We start from the raw sequence: 17,837 nt of genomic DNA on the forward strand, positions 1-17,837 counted from the left end.
GTAGGAGACAGGAGACAGCATGTAGGAGAGAGCATGTAGGAGACAGCCTGAAGGAGACAGCCTGAAGGAAACAGCATGTAGGAAACCGGAGACAGCATGTAGGAAACAGCCTGTAGGAGGCAGGAGACAGCCTGTATGAGACAGCCTGTAGGAGACAGGAGACAGCATGTAGGAGAGAGCATGTAGGAGACAGCCTGAAGGAGACAGCCTGAAGGAAACAGCATGTAGGAAACAGGAGACAGCATGTAGGAGACAGCCTGTAGGAGGCAGGAGACAGCCTGTATGAGACAGCCTGTAAGGGGACAGCCTGTATGAGACAGGAGACAGCCTGTAGAAGACAGCCTGTAGGAGACAGGGGACAGCCTGTAGCAGACAGCCTGTATGAGACAGGAGACAGCCTGTAGAAGACAGCCTGTATGAGACAAGGGACAGCCGGTAGGAGACAGCCTGTAGGAGGCAGGAGACAGCCTGTAAGGGGACAGCCTGTATGAGACAGGAGACAGCCTGTAGAAGACAGCCTGTATGAGACAGGGGACAGCCGGTAGGAGACAGGAGACAGCATGTAGGAGGCTCTCTGCGATCCGGTGTTCTGCCAATCTATCTCTCAAATCGTGCTCCCTAGTATTTCTGAGCATGCGCATGCTTACAGTAGGTGGAAGTGAAGTCTCAAATAAAGACATTATAATACAGTATCCAAATACGGTCCCTCTCTACAGTTTACTGTACATGGAGTGAGTCGTCGTGTAAAATAACGTGATTCTGTTGTGGGAGCATCGTCTGATAGATGCAATGGATCTACAGATCAAATAATAATAATAATAATAATACATTTAATTTAGAGGCGCCTTTCAAAACACCCAAGGTCACCTTACAGAGCATATATTCATCATACATTTTTTTTTAAAAAACAAGACATTGTGGAAAAAATAAATAAATAAATAAATAAGTAAACATAAGCAATAAGAAATAAATAAAACAAAAACAAGACAAAACAAAACAAAAAAAACAAGCTATGGTAGCTAAAATAAGCTACCAAACACATAATGTAGCATCTTCTGATAGGGTAAATGCTACCTTATGTGTTTGGTAGCGTATGGGTAGGGTACAGACAGTATTGGCACCTCGGCATGCGCGTGCGCATATTTGATAGGGAGCAGAGATTGGCTGATCACCCGCTCCGACTACAACCTACGTCACCACTGTTTACAGCTGCCAAAGGTCCAAAAGTCACGTGACTGCCCGGAAACCACCGGGTGACGTGTGGAAACATCCACTGCTCTGTTAATGACTGGTCGGAGTCTGGCTACTTTGTTTTTCAGGATCTGAAGAGTGTGTGGGGCTCTCAAGACGAATGTGCCTCTGTATTCAAACCTTAGAAGGAGGCGGCTGTGGAGGACAGCGAAAAGGGCGATGGCCTCAACGAACCCTAAGCAAGTGATCTGATATGGAGTATCTCCTCCCTGTGCTGTTTCTGATGATACAATGTAGCCATACGGGTGGTAAGTTGAACATGATTAAAAGCGCAGTACACTTGAATTGCACAGATCGATCCTAAAGTAGGGGAGCGGGGTGCGTGGTGTTGATGATAATCACAGATCGATCGCTATATTTGTTCGGGTTAATGAAGGTCCCAATGGCATGTCCATGTGCCTGTTGTCATTGGTCCTAATAACATGTCCATGTGCCTGTTGTCATTGGTCCTAATAACATGTCCATGTGCCTGTTGTCATTGGTCCTAATAACATGTCCATGTGCCTGTTGTCATTGGTCCTAATAACATGTCCATGTGCCTGTTGTCATTGGTCCTAATAACATGTCCATGTGCCTGTTGTCATTGGTCCTAATAACATGTCAATGTGCCTGCCTGTTGTCATTGGTCCTAATAACATGTCCATGTGCCTGTTGTCATCAGCGCTGGACACTCTCCCGGCTCCAATCAATGTCTCCATGGACTCTAGAAACTTCCGGCATGAGCTGACATGGGCCCCCGGGCCGGGGACCCCCCCGGGGACATACTACAGAGTGTACTCCAGGTAAACTACAGGGCCCACTTCCTAAAATTCTACAGAGTGTACACCAGGTACTGTATAATCAGAATCAGTACAATCAGTACAGAATCTTATTGTACAAGTACAATAAGAGTAAAAATGTTACTTAGGCTCGGTCCCTCAACAGTCTCATAGCAGCAAAAATACAAGATAAAGTAAATAAGGTAAGCTAAAAATATAAATAAGTAAATATACAATATGATAAATTAAGTAATAGTCAGAGAAACTAAGCCAGTGCTAATAAGTAATAATTAGTAATGAGGCGTAGTGAAGTGTAAAGTGTAAGTGTAAAGTGTTCAAATATTCCCACTTCCTATTTCTACTTCTTCACTTCACCCGTGGTCAGAGCTTGGCAGTCTCTCTTCGGAGAAAAGATAAAGTGGGGTACTTTATTTGTACCCTACTCTGTTAACACAATTGACTTTGGTGTTTTGTTTTGTACTTTAATTTAATTCGCATATTCATTCAATTTCTTTGTTAAAATGTTTTGTTTCATGTTTGAATAGGAACTGGTTTGAATGTCACATAAGTAATAGTAGCCTACCTGGCATGGGAAATTCCATGTGTGTATTTTATTAAAACTATTTTGTTGATCTTTCACTTCATGGTTTAAACGTGTCTGTCTCTGAAGGCTATGTTCTTGCGGCCGGATGGTGGCACGTTTGACTGCAGGATACATTCTGTGAATTAAAGAAAAAAAATATGGTGTGCATGTTTCTTCAAGAAAAAATCGACCATACCATTTCTTATAAACCAGGCTCAAAGTGTGAGGAGATTACTGTGAGCATATTCATTTTGTGAAAATATTCTAATTGTAGGGGTTATTTTAAATACTTTACTTTGACCATTCATACTTTAATCAAACCGTAGATACGTCATTCATACATCATACATGCGTCAATAAGGAGTCTCTTTATCCTATAGATGCAGATGAATAAGGGATTGGGTATCTTGTTCAAAGATGCTTATAGGTTTGCTATGGAGTGGACTGCTCCAGATCACTCCCCTTTAATTGAATCTTTGACAATTTACAACTTATCGTTTTTCATTCATATTGTGTTATGCATCTGATTGCCTCAAGACCTTATAACCTTAAGTTATATTGCCAATGGATCCAAACACTGATATCAAAGGATGCATCTTGTTGTTTTTCAACGTGAGACAGGATTTCCCGTAGACGTCCAAAGCCAAAGGTTTTCAAGAAGACCAGCGGTGTTCTGAAGCTGAAGAATGATCCCAAATACAAGATCTCCGTCATGGCTGTCTACAACCACTCCAACCACTCCCTGGAATCGGTGGAGTCCAAGGCCTTAGAGTTCAGCGCTTTCCAAGACAGTACGTCAAGCCGTGTTGGATGATGTTTCAGGGTCTGTGTATTGGCAAATGTTAAAGTATGTTGTGTTCCTATGTGCCATTGCTATTTGGCCAGTAAGCCGACGCTTTTATACAAAGTCAAATAATCGTTTTTTAGGTACATATACATATCCTAATCAAGTTCATCTTTCCAGCTCGTATAGATCCTCCATGGCTCAGCCTGGTGGGAGGGGATCACCGCCTGGAGCTCAACATCTCCCTTCCCAAGGCCCACAAGTCCGCCAAAATAGAAGACATCCTCAAGTTCTACGATGCCAAAGTTACGGTCACCTGGCAGAAAGCTGGAGACGACAGGGTACTTATTCCACCTTCTAACCCATATAATCCTCTCATCCCGTCACGCTGGATTTCCTTTGCTCTATCTGGTCGTTTATCTTTATTTCCTTACTTTTCTTTTGCTTATGGATGAGAAGAGAGGCTTGTGGAAGCCGCTGGCCTCTTTTCCTTCATCTCGCCTGCACAGTGGTTTTTAGGAAAGCCCTTTTCTTTCTTTGTACTTCTGCTGTGCAAACGAAAAAACAGAACCGACTAGTCGTTAAGTGTATAACTTGCAAATGTGTTTCCTTGTACTGTGTTTGAATTGGTTGCATGCAGAAACCAAATGTAGTCGTTCATTGCTTTGTTTTGAAGACCTCTTCCATGGACATGACCAATTCCAGCATGGTCCTGGGAAACCTGGAGGCCGGCATGAATTACTGCGTGAGAGTCCACCTTAGGATCCGCACCAATTCACATACCCGGCCCTCCAGGTGTGTGTATGCATCAACCAGTGACCCGGAACCCAGCATGGGTAAGTTGCCGACGGTCCTTAAAGGACGGTTCTGAGTGATCATCATAAGAGTATCTTCTACTGTGTACTGTGTCATGATAGCGTGTGTACTGTAGGCCCTAGGGTTCTAGGGATCGCCGTCCCGCTCCTCGTCCTGGTGGTGGTGGGCACGGTGGCGCTCCTTGTTGGGCTGCACTATACTGGCTACCTGTGTGGAATCAAGGCCCATGTGCCCGCCGTACTGCTGGTAAGAAATGCTATTAACACTGTCCAACCCCTGCTCCTTAATGACCGGTCTCTGTAGTGACTGTCAAGCCCCTACCTGCTCCTCAATGACCGGTCTCTGTAGTCACTGTCCAACCCCTGCTCCTTAATGACCGGTCTCTGTAGTCACCGTCCAACCCCTGCTCCTTAATGACCGGTCTCTGTGTAGTCACTGTCTAACCCCTGCTCCTTAATGACCGGTCTCTGTAGTCACTGTCTAACCCCTGCTCCTTAATGACCGGTCTCTGTAGTCACTGTCTAACCCCTGCTCCTTAATGACCGGTCTCTGTAGTCACTGTCTAACCCCTGCTCCTTAATGACCGGTCTCTGTGTAGTCACTGTCTAACCCCTGCTCCTTAATGACCGGTCTCTGTGTAGTCACTGTCTAACCCCTGCTCCTTAATGACCGGTCTCTGTAGTCACTGTCTAACCCCTGCTCCTTAATGACCGGTCTCTGTAGTCACTGTCTAACCCCTCCTCCTTAATGACCGGTCTCTGTAGTCACTGTCCAACCCCTGCTCCTTAATGACCGGTCTCTGTAGTCACTGTCTAGCCCCTACCTGCTCCTCAATGACCTGTCTCTGTAGTCACTGTCTAGCCCCTACCTGCTCCTTAATGACCTGTCTCTGTAGTCACTGTCTAACCCCTACCTGCTCCTCAATGACCTGTCTCTGTAGTCACTGTCTAGCCCCTACCTGCTCCTTAATGACCTGTCCCTGTATACCATTAGGGTTATTATCATTGGTCCTTGTGCCTCAGTCTCCCCTCTGTCTGGATGTTCAGATGGTGCTCAGCCATGTCTACCTGGTCACGCCAGAGAGGACCATCCCTGACCCGGTGTACTTCAGCCCCAAAGCGGCCAAACACGACGGGACTGGGCTGCAGGACGACGATGACGACGAAGAAGAGGACGAAGAAGATGCCGACAAAGGGGAACACATGTACTTTAACAGAGCTGCAGATCTCTCCTCGGATTCCGACTCCTCAGATGCACCTGGGGATCCCCCTGGGAGCTCTTGCGGCAGGGCCTGCCCGACATTGGGCAGCGGGTTGATGGTGGTGGAGTGGCCTTTGCCGGGGTCCCATCGTCAGCCAGATATCAGGGGCCACAGTGTTCAGGGGCCCGTTACGCTTGACAAGGACCTGCATGGGATTCAGGGTGGGGCCATGAGCCAGGGGGAGTGGAGTAAGGAGGCGCCGTCTGTGGATGAGAGGTGGAAAGAGGAGGAGGAGGAGGGTGGTGATGTAAATCTGTTCTCACTGACTCTTCTCAAGGAGGACAACTCTGGGAACATCAATCTGTGCTCAGCGATCTTTGGTGGGTTCAAAGAGGCTACTGACCATGAGACTGAGTTGGATGACGCTCCACGTGTCGCTCTACAGCCTCGACATGAGCCAGAGCCACACGGAACGCCAGGCAGACTCTCAGCACAGAGTCGTACGCCTTCAGACACTGAAGAAGTGCTGCTGTCCATCCTGGGCTCAGAGCAGCCACACAGAGGAGAGACAGAGCGAAGCAGAGAGGGCACATCCTGTAGTGACCTCATCTCTTATGGTGGCGAGATGGAAGAGGAGGAGGAGCAAGAAGAGGAATACTCCTCTGGATATATGGGCCGTTAATTTGGTGATTGTTAAGTGTGTGTGTGTGTGTGTGTGTGCGCGAGCGTGTGTGTGTGTGTGCGAGCGGGTATGCCTTGTGTTAAATGCTGACCAATGATTTGAATAAATTATGTCAATCATGGATAAAGTCTGAAAACAAAAAGAGGATGTCACTATTGTCACATGTATATTACTTCATAGACAGGGGAACTTGGTTGTTGGCTTGATGGCCGGAATTGTGGATGAATCAGATTACTTAAATCAATTATAAGTGTGCCTATAGTATAGGCGAAAAGGCAACAAAAATACCTTTCTAGTGCGTCCAACTGGAAGCAGCATGAACTATAATGTGGCTTCTCTTATAAGATGGGAGTTGTCATATTCAGTATGTTTACAAGTGTTAGAACATGTTTTGGTTAAGGTTTTATAAAATCATGAAAACAAATGATTTGTTATTATTGGTAATAATTGTTATTCGTAATAGCACTTTCGTGCTTTCTCTCTGCCTGATCCCATCTAACCCACCCAAGGCCCGCCCACTCCTGAGCACCAAATCAAAACACTGAACTACCCAGCAACACCACCTAGAACCGTATGAATATCAAAAACATAGATTAAACAAAAAATAATAAAATGTAATTATATTTATCTTTGCTTGTCACTGGCATTCAAGAAAATATAGAGAAACATTGTATGTGCATGCAAATAAAGGAAAGAATGTGCTATGTCACGTGACTTCCTGCTCCACTGCTATCATGTAGCTCACTTTTGAAGAAGTTCTCCTCCAAGTGTCACAATACAGAGTTAAAACGATCAGCATAGAAAGAAAGCAAACATTCCTTAAGAGACGGATCATCTTCAGCACGAAAGAAACTGTGCTTATCATATTTTAGCCTGTTGTTACTGTTAGCATGTAGGCAGTGACCCAAATTGTGATAATCTGTCACATGCTCCTCAGATGTTGAAATTGGCCAGTATGCTTTCCTTTTGAATCGATACCGGTGTGGATCACAGATGTCAAAATCAAAGCTAGGTAAGAGCAGCTTCATTATTTATATAATATACTCTATATATCTAGTTAAAAGACACTGCTCAGCGATCGTGTACAATTTGATCGATATGATCTCACAGCAGTTTGATGATAAAGAGAGAAAGATTTGATGAGAGAAGTACTGTACGTATCGTTAGCAAGGTTTTGCGCAAAGTAAGGTTAACTACAAGGTCCCTGTGACTGACAGGGTCGGCATGTGTCGGCACGGGGAGTCTGATCCCTTCGCTAACGCTGTGGGACTGACATGGCAGTGGGTCCAGGCTTCATCCTCTTGATGCTCGCCTGGCTCTCTCGGGTGTTCTCAGGTGAGTCCTCATACCCTCCACTTCCACTTAGCCTCCACTGCAAGTTATCAAGAACTGCTCTCTATGCTTTACCCTTAGGTAGCCCTATACATTTGGAGCTTCTGTGTGTGGAATTAAGGGCTATACGTTATTGAGCGACAGGACATTTAGGAAAGTTGCTTGTCGTTTTTTTTGGATGACATGTGAACATCAAATGCATAAACCTTTTTCCTACAATGCCAACTGAAAAGGTGTGTGTGTGTGTGTGTGTGTGTGTCCAGAAATTGTCCCTCTTCCTAAGCCGGTCAACGTGAATGTCACCTCCAGTCATTTTATTCACCTGTTGACATGGCAACCCGGTCCTGGGACGCCGAGGGGCGTGGCCTACAACGTCTCGGTGAGCCGTGAACGGTGAGTGCGTGTCATGACTCATGACGCATTTATGTGTCAATTATTCTAGTATTAAATTGGCTGATAGCTTCAGAAGAATGTGTGTGTGTGTGTGTGTGTGTGTGTGTGTGTGTGTGTGTGTGTGTGTGTGTGTGTGTGTGTGTGTGTGTGTGTGTGTGTGTGTGTGTGTGTGTGTGTGTGTGTGTGTGTGTGTGTGTGTCGATTTGCCAGAGTGAATGTGTGTGTGCGCTTCCTTATATTGTATTCAAAGTATTCATGGCATGTATGCATGTTTGTTGTGAGAGAGAATTATGTATTGATATTTTTGCCGAACTAAGCCAACTTCGGTTCTGTGGCTTAAGCCCGAAGTCAACCTGAGCCCAAGAGGGCGATCAAAGAATTTTTTTTGATTGTAATGTTTCGTAGGGAGCACCCCCAAGGAGAGTAGGTAGGGGCTCTATTGTTTTGAGGGGAGCCCCACAGAGAGGTAGAGCTCTATTTTTTTTAGCCCCACAGAGAGGTAGAACTCTATTGTTTTGAGGGGAGCCCCACAGAGAGGTAGAGCTCTATTGTTTTGAGGGGAGCCCCACAGAGAGGTAGAGCTCTATTGTTTTGAGGGGAGCCCCACAGAGAGGTAGAGCTCTATTGTTGTTGTACTTGCTTCGTTGAGGACTAAAGTCCATGAAAGCCATATTCTAGCGTCTGTCCCTACGGCAGTGTGCCTAGGGCTTCAGGTTTTTATTTAGCTTGAGTCATAGAGCACACATGGTACACACGCGTGTCCATACAGGTTTCCGTTTCCGTGGTGCCAGCCCATCCTAATCCTATTTTGAATTCCTCTCGTCATCTAAACTAAAGAAGTTGTTTTTTTTAAAATGGTATCACGTTAGACAGCAAAACTAATATTTCCATCTCCGTATATCATACTGGTAAAACCCAATGTAAACTGTTACTGTAATTTTACTGTATTGCTGACTTCCAGGCTGTTATGGAGTCTTTGTAGGTCAGCATGCTAATTAGTGAGATGAGCTTTAACATAGTTATAGTTGGTGAATAGTTATATTTGACATTGGTTGTAATGGTTGGATTTGTAGGCAATTTGTAACTGTGAAAGGGCTCCATTCCATATTATGTACTACCATGTGTGAATGTGATTAGCCATTACAAGCCATTTCAAAACCTTCCCTGCCCTGTGACTTGGCAACATGACAAACTGGAATGTCATAGATGTATGATGGAGAGATAAGACAACCAGTTGGTACAGTCCATCGGGTAGGCTGGTAGACTGTTCTAGCCACCATACATCTGGGTGAATATTAGAAAACGGCTTGTAATGGCTACTCCCATTCACTTCTGGTGGTAATATAGGGGCCTTTAAAAAGTCATCGAAGATATAACCCTACACCCCCCCCCCCCTTTCAGAGGGAGGGATTCATGCCTCCCAGTCAGATACCAGATAAACCCAGTTTAGGAATGAAGGTGTCACAGAGTCTAGGGCAGCGGTTCGCACTCTTCCTTGCGCTCCTGAACTCTTCCTTGCGCTCCTGAACATTAAAAGTAACATGTTAGTTTGGGAAACAAGTGTTTCAAGTATTAATGTCAAGTCTTGGAGATTAAAGGCGCACATCAGAATCTAGCTTCTACTTGCCCTAACCCCCCCCCCCCAAAAAAAAACACCTTCTATCACATAAAAAGTGCCACATTTTAAACGAATGTTATTAAACGTTAAGCTACAAGGTAATAATGCTCCAGAAAAAATGAATGTGACAGGGAGCAACTAAAGCAAGTCGTCCCATGTAAACACAACTGTCTGTACGGCTGGTTCAGTGGGGGCCCTGGGCTTGGATCTCTGCAACTAGACGGCCCCATCTCGGGGTAATGGCGACAATGGTCAACCCTGCTTCACAAAGACAGGATGTTGCAAATAAAGCAGGGTTTTCAGGGCCTTTGTGGTGATCTCAGGATATTACGCTGTGATCTTAATCCAGAATGTCGCCATAGTTGTTTACTCCAACACACCATGAAGGCGGCCATCATTCTGGTTCTCCAGCAGTAGTTCTACTTCCATCACTGGCATGCTCTTTCACCTGCCGTGTTCAGAGGGCTCCAGATCTAGTCCTTCCCAGTTCATGTGTATTAGACGCAGACAAGATGATTTGACGGGAGAGCATCCGGTAACGCTTTAAGTTATTTATTTATTTGCAAACTGGGTACAATGACCTGCGAACAACTTGTAACACATTTACTACTATAGTCCATATTTTCCCTATGTTGGGGGCTGCTGGTCTAGAGAACACAAGGGCAGTCCCTCTAAACTGAGCACACATTGGTCTTGTTGCATTACACAGGCTCTGTGAATGAGATGCTTTTCGTCCGTCTTTACAGGGACCTCCCCTGGGTGCCCGTAGCAGGCTGTGTCCTTGTGAAACACCCGCTGGTTTGCGACCTGACCGGAGCTTTCACTAACCCCACACATGTGTACTACAGCATGGTTGTTGCATTACTAGAGTCCCAGGCCTCCCCCGGGGCCTACTCTACCGGCTTTAAGCCCATCAAAGACGGTAAGTGGAGGCCTCGATTGGAAGGATTCTGAGTAAAAGAACAAGTAGAATTAAAACAAAAAAACGGTGCTTTGTTAGAAACCTCTTGTGCCATAGATGCAGTATAACCACCCTTCTGACGGCCATGTTATTTGAGGGTTTTCTGAATTGTTTAAAGATCACAAATTGAGACTGAAATGCATAGTGGGCAAGTAGTGGGAGGGTGGATTTATTATCATTATCCTGCCAACGCTGTTTGGGATGTCTTCATCGCTTCCCCCGTAATGCTCATCAGTCGCATTAACGAGTTGCCCCTCCAGCCAATTGCTTTTCATTATTTTCCCGCTACAAAACCAATCCTGTGGCGACGATGATGTCAGGAGTTATCTCTGCAGCCATGAGCCAACCTCCCGTTGCCCACAGGTGAGCTGGCCTCCCCGCTGCTGACGCTGGCCGCCTGTGACCACTCCCTGTGCGTGGACCTTCACCCCCCTCTGGAGCGCGTGAGGGCCCTCTACCAGGGCCTCCAGTACCAGCTCCGCGTCACCACCCGCAGCCCCGGCAGCCAGCCGGCCGAGGTGAGGGGGAGCACTGGGCCAACAGAAGGGGGGCTGGCCAAGCGCTTTCAGACTGCCACAGATTCTGTCAAATACGTCAAGGTCTCCGGACTTAGACTGTCTCTTCCTGTGTGTGTGTGTGTGTGTGTGTGTGTGTGTGTGTGTGTGTGTGTGTGTGTGTGTGTGTGTGTGTGTGTGTGTGTGTGTGTGTGTGTGTGTGTGTGTGTGTGTGTGTGTGTGTGTGTGTGTGTGTAGTCCCTGGAGCGCACCCGGTCCCTGAAGCGCCATGTTTTGAAGGACCAGGCCCCTGGACGAGAGTACTGCGTCTCGGTCCGCATCCGGGACCCCCAGACCCACAGGGAGTTCCCCTTCAGCCCGCCTACGTGCGCCTCCACCCCCACGGCGGGGGTCCGCTCTGCAGGTGGGCCCAGGGCTGTGGATGTGGCGCCCGTATGAGTACTGCCTTATGTATTAAATATCTCGTTATCCACAACCTCAAGGGGCTACAGCGGTGGCTCTAATCATTCACAATGTACACGCCGTACGTTCAAATGATGATCTACCAATAGTGAAGGAACAGTATGTACATACCAAAATATACATTATACAGTACACAAGACAGAGAAACAGACATGACGCATGGGATGTGGTTTGTTTGTGGGCTGAACGTGAATTAAAGATGTCACTTTCAGCTGCACGGTTGCCCAGGCGACCGCCACAGGAAGTGTCCCTGTCTCAGTGTCTGTATAGCGAAGTTACAGACTGCTGTTCTGCAGTGGGGGGATAATAAAAAAGTCATGAATAAATAAATTAAAACGTTTCTGAGGAAGAATAGGAAGCTTGACAGTTTATTGCAGTAATACAATGCATACAATACAGTATTTATAAAATACTATTTGATTGATATACTTCTGGTCAACCAATATTGCAGAAACCATAAACCATATGTACATACCGGAATATACATTATACAGCAGTAAATGCACGCAGTATATACATATACCAGTATATGTATGTAAACTGTACATCAGTTTACACACGCAGTAAGTGCATCAGAATATATGTTATACATTATTATATTCATGTTACTGTTTACATGCAGTGTATACTCGCGCACCTATACCATCCCTGATCTATCTCATGTGTCTATCTCATGTGTCTATCTCATGTACCTATCTCATGTGTCTATCTCATGTGTCTATCTCATGTATCTATCTCATCCGTCTATCTCATGTGTCTATCTCATCCAACTATCTCATGTGTCTATCTCATGTGTCTATCTCATGTGTCTATCTCATGTATCTATCTCATGTGTCTATCTCATCCGTCTATCTCATCCGTCTATCTCATGTGTCTATCTCATCCGTCTATCTCATGTATCTATCTCATCCATCTATCTCATGTGTCTATCTCATCCAACTATCTCATGTGTCTATCTCATGTGTCTATCTAATGTGTCTATCTCATGTGTCTATCTCATGTGTCTATCTCATCCGTCTATCTCATCCGTCTATCTCATGTGTCTATCTCATCCGTCTATCTCATGTATCTATCTCATGTGTCTATCTCCATGTGTCTATCTCATGTGTCTATCTCATGTGTCTATCTCATGTGTCTATCTCATGTATCTATCTCATGTGTCTATCTCATGTGTCTATCTCATGTGTCTATCTCATGTGTCTATCTCATGTGTCTATCTCATGTGTCTATCTCATGTGTCTATCTCATCCGTCTATCTCATGTATCTATCTCATCCGTCTATCTCATCCGTCTATCTCATGTATGTATCTCATGTGTCTATCTCCATGTGTCTATCTCATGTGTCTATCTCATGTGTCTATCTCATCCGTCTATCTCATGTATCTATCTCATGTGTCTATCTCATGTGTCTATCTCAAGTGTCTATCTCATCCATCTATCTCGTCTATCTCATGTGTCTATCTCATGTGTCTATCTCATCCATCTATCTCATATGTCTCCAGTTGTCCGTGTGCATCCAACAGTGTGAACGTGTCCCTGTTTGTGTCCTCAGATGTCCTTCTGGTGGTCTCCGTCCTTGCTCTGGTCCTGCTGGTGGTCGTCTTGTATCTGTTGGTGCAGACCGGTGTGGTCTGTTTGAAGAACCCCCTCCCCTCCGTCCTGGTACGTTCTGGCACCGTGGTAACCACGCTGTTGTCATAGTAACATTGTCATCAGCAGCAGGTGTGGTTTCTACAATCACCTTAGTGCTTTGGCCGACTGTTGTGAGTGTTTTAGCAGGTGGGGCATGGCACTATGTTGCATTTAAAATCACCTAATGTATTTTAAAACAGTTCAGATTTCACGGTGCCAGCGTAACGGCCTACAGACGGTGGGATTGTGAACAGGCCCACATGGTTGCTCTTCAGATTCACCTCCATTGTGTAAGCGTACTTCTTCACGGGTTCTTGTTTCCATCCCAAATTAGTCCAGTACAGCCTTCAGCGTGTAGACATCGACAGCACACAGGTCGTCTGCTCTTTAAAACATGGCTGGTGTGCATCGGAGTAAAGTCGTTGTTTAAGACATTCTCCAGGAGGTTTAAGATTAAATATTTCATTTATATTTGACCGATATTGCAAGCTTTTATACATTTTTTGCAAAATGTTTGACAGACAGACAATGAGGCATGTGCTGCGGTTTGTCTGTGGGCTGTATGTGAATCAAGGTGCCACTCTGCTGAACCGTTTCCTGACGACACCCACAGGGAGCCGCCCTGTCTCAGTGTCTGTCCTGGTACCAGACAGCTGTACTGCAGTGGGTCAGGTGGTTCATCGTATTGTTCCCCACAAAAACGAAGCAATCTCTGAATCGCTTTACAGTTCTTACCTATTATCTTGTATGTCAGGCTTTCAAAAAATACATTGAATTACATTAATTTAGGACTTTCAATAACCTTCGGTGTTCAGACGCAAGCAACAGCAAACGACGTCACAAAAGTTATTCAGAATCAGAATCAGAATCACTTTTATTACATCTTATTGTACAGTACACAAGAGTAAATGTATTAGGCTTGGTTCCTCAACATTCACATAGCAGCAACAGTACAAGATAAAATAAATAAATACAGATAAGAAACCATGTGAAAAGAAACAAATTAAAAAATATAAAATAAAAAATATAAAATAAGTATAAAAATAAATAAGTAAGTAGCAGCATCAATGATGATAAAAAGTAATGATGTGCAATAAAGTGTGAAGTATAGGGTGTTCAAGTGGTAGTAATAGCAGCCACAGGTAGGGTTATTGTGCAATAGATAAATGCTGTGCAAATACAATAGATGGTTAAATACCAGTCTGTTGTTGTGGAGTGCGTGTGGATGGTTGGGGGGTAGTGTGTTTCTCCAGGAGTCTGACTGCTTAATTGTTAAGAGGCTCAGGATTGACAGGTTATTGCACAAATAAATCGATTTGTAAAAGTCATATTTGATTATTTTAAATCCTTAAATTTCTAAATTTTTATTATTAGATTATTTTACTAATGACTGAGCCGTGTCGTCGTGGCTCAATCCGATTCCAGCAGGCAGAGGCGTGTCGCAACCCGCAGAGCCACTCGCAGCAGGCCGGGGCCGGAACAGCTATTACCAGAACTGGTATCGCTTCTCAATTCACTTCCTACCGCCCTCCACTGTCGCTAACACCATCCACCGCGTGGGTTCAGCGACTACTGTACACTGCTCTGAGGTCTGTGTGCAGGCGTTAGGCCACGGTGGGGGGGTCAGACAGCTGCACTGGCATCCCTGCACTGATAAGCCCCCTACCCAACGAACACCCATGCTTTTAAAATAAGATACAAATAAAAATGTTGTTTGAAAAACAACCCCTTGACATGATAACTTTCAAGTCAAGGGGTTCAGTTATTTGCAGGTATATTAAGAACACGCGTACATATATGATATTCACGTGTGTATTATTCAAATAAACATTGTTAGCCATCAAGTAATTTGTTCACAAACCAGTTCATTTGAATAATCTCCATTTGTGTTCATGTATATTGTTTTCACGGGCACTCCGGCGCCGCTGCGGGTGTAAGTAGCGTGATCAGCTTCACTTCCACTTCCTGTGAGTGCAGCTGTGTGTGGCGATGGAGAGATGAGTCACTTCCCAGCCTCATGTTTCCTCTGTGTTCAATTAGTCAAACTATTTCACAGTGCTGAGGAGAATATATGACTCACAGTCATATTGTTTCTTTTGTTTATGTTGTTTCTAACAATAATAACTTGAAAAGGGATAGTCTCTATTGATATTTTAATTTAATCTCTCTGTCTCTGTCGCTTCCCTCTCTCTGTGTCTGTCTCTCTGTGTGTGTCTGTCTTTGTATCTGTCTGCCCCTTTCTGTGTGTCTGTCTGTGTCTTATATGTGTGTCTGTGTCTCTCTGTGAGTGTGTGTGTGTGTGTGTGTGTATCTTTCTATCTGTGTGTGCCTGTGTGTCTCTCTCTCTCTGTCTGTGTCTCTGTGTGTGTCTGTGTCTGTTTGTGTCTCTGTCTCTTTCTCTCTCTCTGTCTCTGTGTTTGTCTCTCTGTGTCTCTGTGTTTGTCTGTCTGTCTGTCACTCACAGATATTCATCAATCCCCTGGTAGAGGAGAGGCTTGCAATGCCGCAGAAAGAACGCGTCTGCGCCCACATCCACCTGAGGGCCGCGGCGCCCTCTGCTGGGGGGAAGTGTGCAGCGCGGGTGGACCACAGCGTCCAAGAGGAGGGGGTCTCCACCGCTGGGAGCGCCAGATCCCTGGGAGGCTACGGGCCGCACGTGGACTCTTCCTGTTCCTCCTTCTCATCGTGCTCCTCATCGTCCTCCATCTCCACACGCCCCCTCCTGGCTCCCTCTCTTCACACGATCGCTCCTTCAGCGGCCATCGGCACACCGTGGCGTCCCTCTGAACTGCAGTCCGAGCTCCGTGCCATTGCTTTGAAAACGTTGGGCTCGGTTGCTGTGACGACGTGGGACCAGCATGCTTTGCACCTTGCTTGTAGCGCAGACCCACCGGCACCGTCGCCGGAGGCGGAGCCTGGGGTGGGCTCGGGGGAGGGCTGCAGTGACGTGAACCTCCTCTCGCTGACCTTGGGGGGTCACCTCGAAGACGCGGCCACGCTGCCACCGACGGCCGAGGAGGAGGAGGTTTCCATGGAAACGCTCATCTCTGTTGAGGATGAAGACGTGGATGTGGAGGAGCAGGACGGGTATTTGAGACGTTAGGCCGAGCTGACAAACTCTAAACTTTTATTTGAATTGGTTTTATTTCATTATGCCACAAATGCACCTTTTCTTTTTCAGTCTTTAGTGTGTTGACCTCCTACCGGTGAGCACGTAGATTAATCTGCTGGTTTGGTTAAAGCTATAGGACTAGATTTACATTCCAGGGAATAATTCCTACTCTCATTTTAACTGAATCGAAAGTCTTCAGGTAACAACTTGGTGTTCCACGTTCCTTCGGCCAAGGTTCAAAACCTTATCTTTCCAAAGTATGAGTGATTAAGCTCTGAACCCTATGCTCTGAAACCCACTAATATTGCGATGACCTTGTTATTTTCGGGGCATTTTGTAGCCACCTATGAAAGGCCATTTGTTTATCCTTATGGCGCATGTCCACCGGCGGTTGCACTTCGGCCCAGCTCAGTAGTGAAGGCGCGGTATAGATATAGGTTATCCTTTTGGACAGTAAAAACTGACTGGGCCAGCGCTGGTAGATCAGCTCTTGCTGTGGCTGAATCGTCCTCTCCGGACACCGATGCACCACGGGTCCCTCTCCGTAGCGGACGGGGGAACCCCTGCGTCCCTCTGCCTCTCACACTCCGTCTTCTGGAACTGTTCACCAAGTGGCCTTCACAGACTGGCCAACCCATTTTGAGTTGGTCAACTGTTATACTTTTGCCATTTACTTCCAATTTATTTTGTACTTAGAAATGTTTATGCCATAGCATTGTTGACTACCTAATTCTGACCGGTCAATAAGGTTTGAAGGGTGTGCTTTATTTGTTAATAACGGGACACGTCTGCCTGTCAAATCAATTCATTACATATCGGTCTGATTGGACTAGTGACCAGATGTTTCCTTGATGACTCAATACCAATATCCACAAAGCATTCTTAACTTCAGCTGCTATAGCCCAAATAGTATTATTGATGAAAGTTTGGTTAAGCTAGTTAAGTATTATTTTACAATAACGGGACGTCCCTTGGGGTCGACTCTTGACAGTCGGCAGAGTGCTGCCTGCGCTGGAACACAGTATTCGACCACAGTGGGTCCTCACACAGCGATCCTTTGGATGAAGCTGGTTTAAGAAGTGTTAATAATTATAGGATGGAAGTTTGATTTTGAATTACATTTATTGTGTTTGCTTACATTCAAAATCGTTGCATCGGAATCTGAATTGTAATCCATCCTGTCTAGATGATCACATGGTCCTCTATAAAACTGAAATGTGTTGTTACAATAATAATTCTGTCCTGTATTTTCAAAGTATTTACACACAAAAACCCAGTTTCCATACTCACTCAAATACACATGTATTTTGTACCAATTACTTATTATTCACACACATTCAAAGTACTTGTTGAAAACATTCAGTCAATGCCATAATCATTTCATGTATTTCTACTTTTATACCAGTGTAATTAATCATATCTTTCACCTTTTTCTAACCATGTCAAATTAAAGTACAATGATAACTTACTAGTGTTCAAAAGGTTTCTTTCACATGAGCCAACAAGGGATCTCACTGTTAGTTTTTTTATGAAGACGAAGTGAATCCAGCCTGCACATAGAAACAGCCTGTTACACAAGAAATCGACCAACTCATTTAAAGAAGAATACCGTCCAGGCTCGCTACGCATGTCTCCTCGGAGCGTATATCTAAGCTGTGTGTGGAGCTCAGCTTGGCAGTTCACCGACTTGTTTGTTGAAAACACCTAGGGGTGGGACTACAGGCAAAATGAAACTTA

The 17,837-nt window shown here is 45.2% G+C and overlaps 2 protein-coding genes across 2 annotated transcripts; both read left to right on the forward strand.

Annotated features, from left to right (window-relative positions):
* Positions 1-1,225: 1,225 nt before the first annotated feature.
* LOC130369914 (interferon lambda receptor 1-like) lies at positions 1,226-6,469 on the forward strand. The gene is made up of 7 exons (XM_056575521.1): positions 1,226-1,499; positions 1,913-2,033; positions 3,214-3,383; positions 3,557-3,717; positions 4,053-4,212; positions 4,308-4,438; positions 5,239-6,469. The coding sequence occupies exons 1-7, from the start codon at positions 1,445-1,447 to the stop codon at positions 6,073-6,075; spliced, it is 1,635 nt and encodes a 544-aa protein (XP_056431496.1). The 5' UTR covers positions 1,226-1,444; the 3' UTR covers positions 6,076-6,469.
* Positions 6,470-6,777: 308 nt separating this feature from the next.
* Positions 6,778-17,767, forward strand: LOC130369915 (interferon alpha/beta receptor 2-like). Its single transcript, XM_056575524.1, has 8 exons — positions 6,778-7,087; positions 7,293-7,410; positions 7,671-7,800; positions 10,165-10,340; positions 10,743-10,897; positions 11,132-11,297; positions 12,909-13,018; positions 15,453-17,767. The coding sequence occupies exons 2-8, from the start codon at positions 7,350-7,352 to the stop codon at positions 16,089-16,091; spliced, it is 1,437 nt and encodes a 478-aa protein (XP_056431499.1). The 5' UTR covers positions 6,778-7,087; positions 7,293-7,349; the 3' UTR covers positions 16,092-17,767.
* The last annotated feature ends 70 nt before the right edge of the window (positions 17,768-17,837 follow it).

Source organism: Gadus chalcogrammus, chromosome 17, assembly GCF_026213295.1.
Source record: "Gadus chalcogrammus isolate NIFS_2021 chromosome 17, NIFS_Gcha_1.0, whole genome shotgun sequence".
NCBI lineage: Eukaryota > Metazoa > Chordata > Actinopteri > Gadiformes > Gadidae > Gadus > Gadus chalcogrammus.

What these genes read in the sequence shown, in the direction of transcription:
- LOC130369915 (XM_056575524.1), top strand. Translation starts at nt 7,350, where the DNA reads ATGGCAGTGGGTCCAGGCTTCATCCTCTTGATGCTCGCCTGGCTCTCT. An exon ending in CTTTAAGCCCATCAAAGACG is followed by an intron (nt 10,341 to 10,742) that starts GTAAGTGGAGGC and finishes CGTTGCCCACAG; the next exon opens with GTGAGCTGGCCTCCCCGCTG. An exon ending in GGCGGGGGTCCGCTCTGCAG is followed by an intron (nt 11,298 to 12,908) that starts GTGGGCCCAGGG and finishes TTGTGTCCTCAG; the next exon opens with ATGTCCTTCTGGTGGTCTCC.
- LOC130369914 (XM_056575521.1), top strand. Translation starts at nt 1,445, where the DNA reads ATGGAGTATCTCCTCCCTGTGCTGTTTCTGATGATACAATGTAGCCAT. An exon ending in ACAATGTAGCCATACGGGTG is followed by an intron (nt 1,500 to 1,912) that starts GTAAGTTGAACA and finishes TGTTGTCATCAG; the next exon opens with CGCTGGACACTCTCCCGGCT. An exon ending in ATGTGCCCGCCGTACTGCTG is followed by an intron (nt 4,439 to 5,238) that starts GTAAGAAATGCT and finishes CTGGATGTTCAG; the next exon opens with ATGGTGCTCAGCCATGTCTA.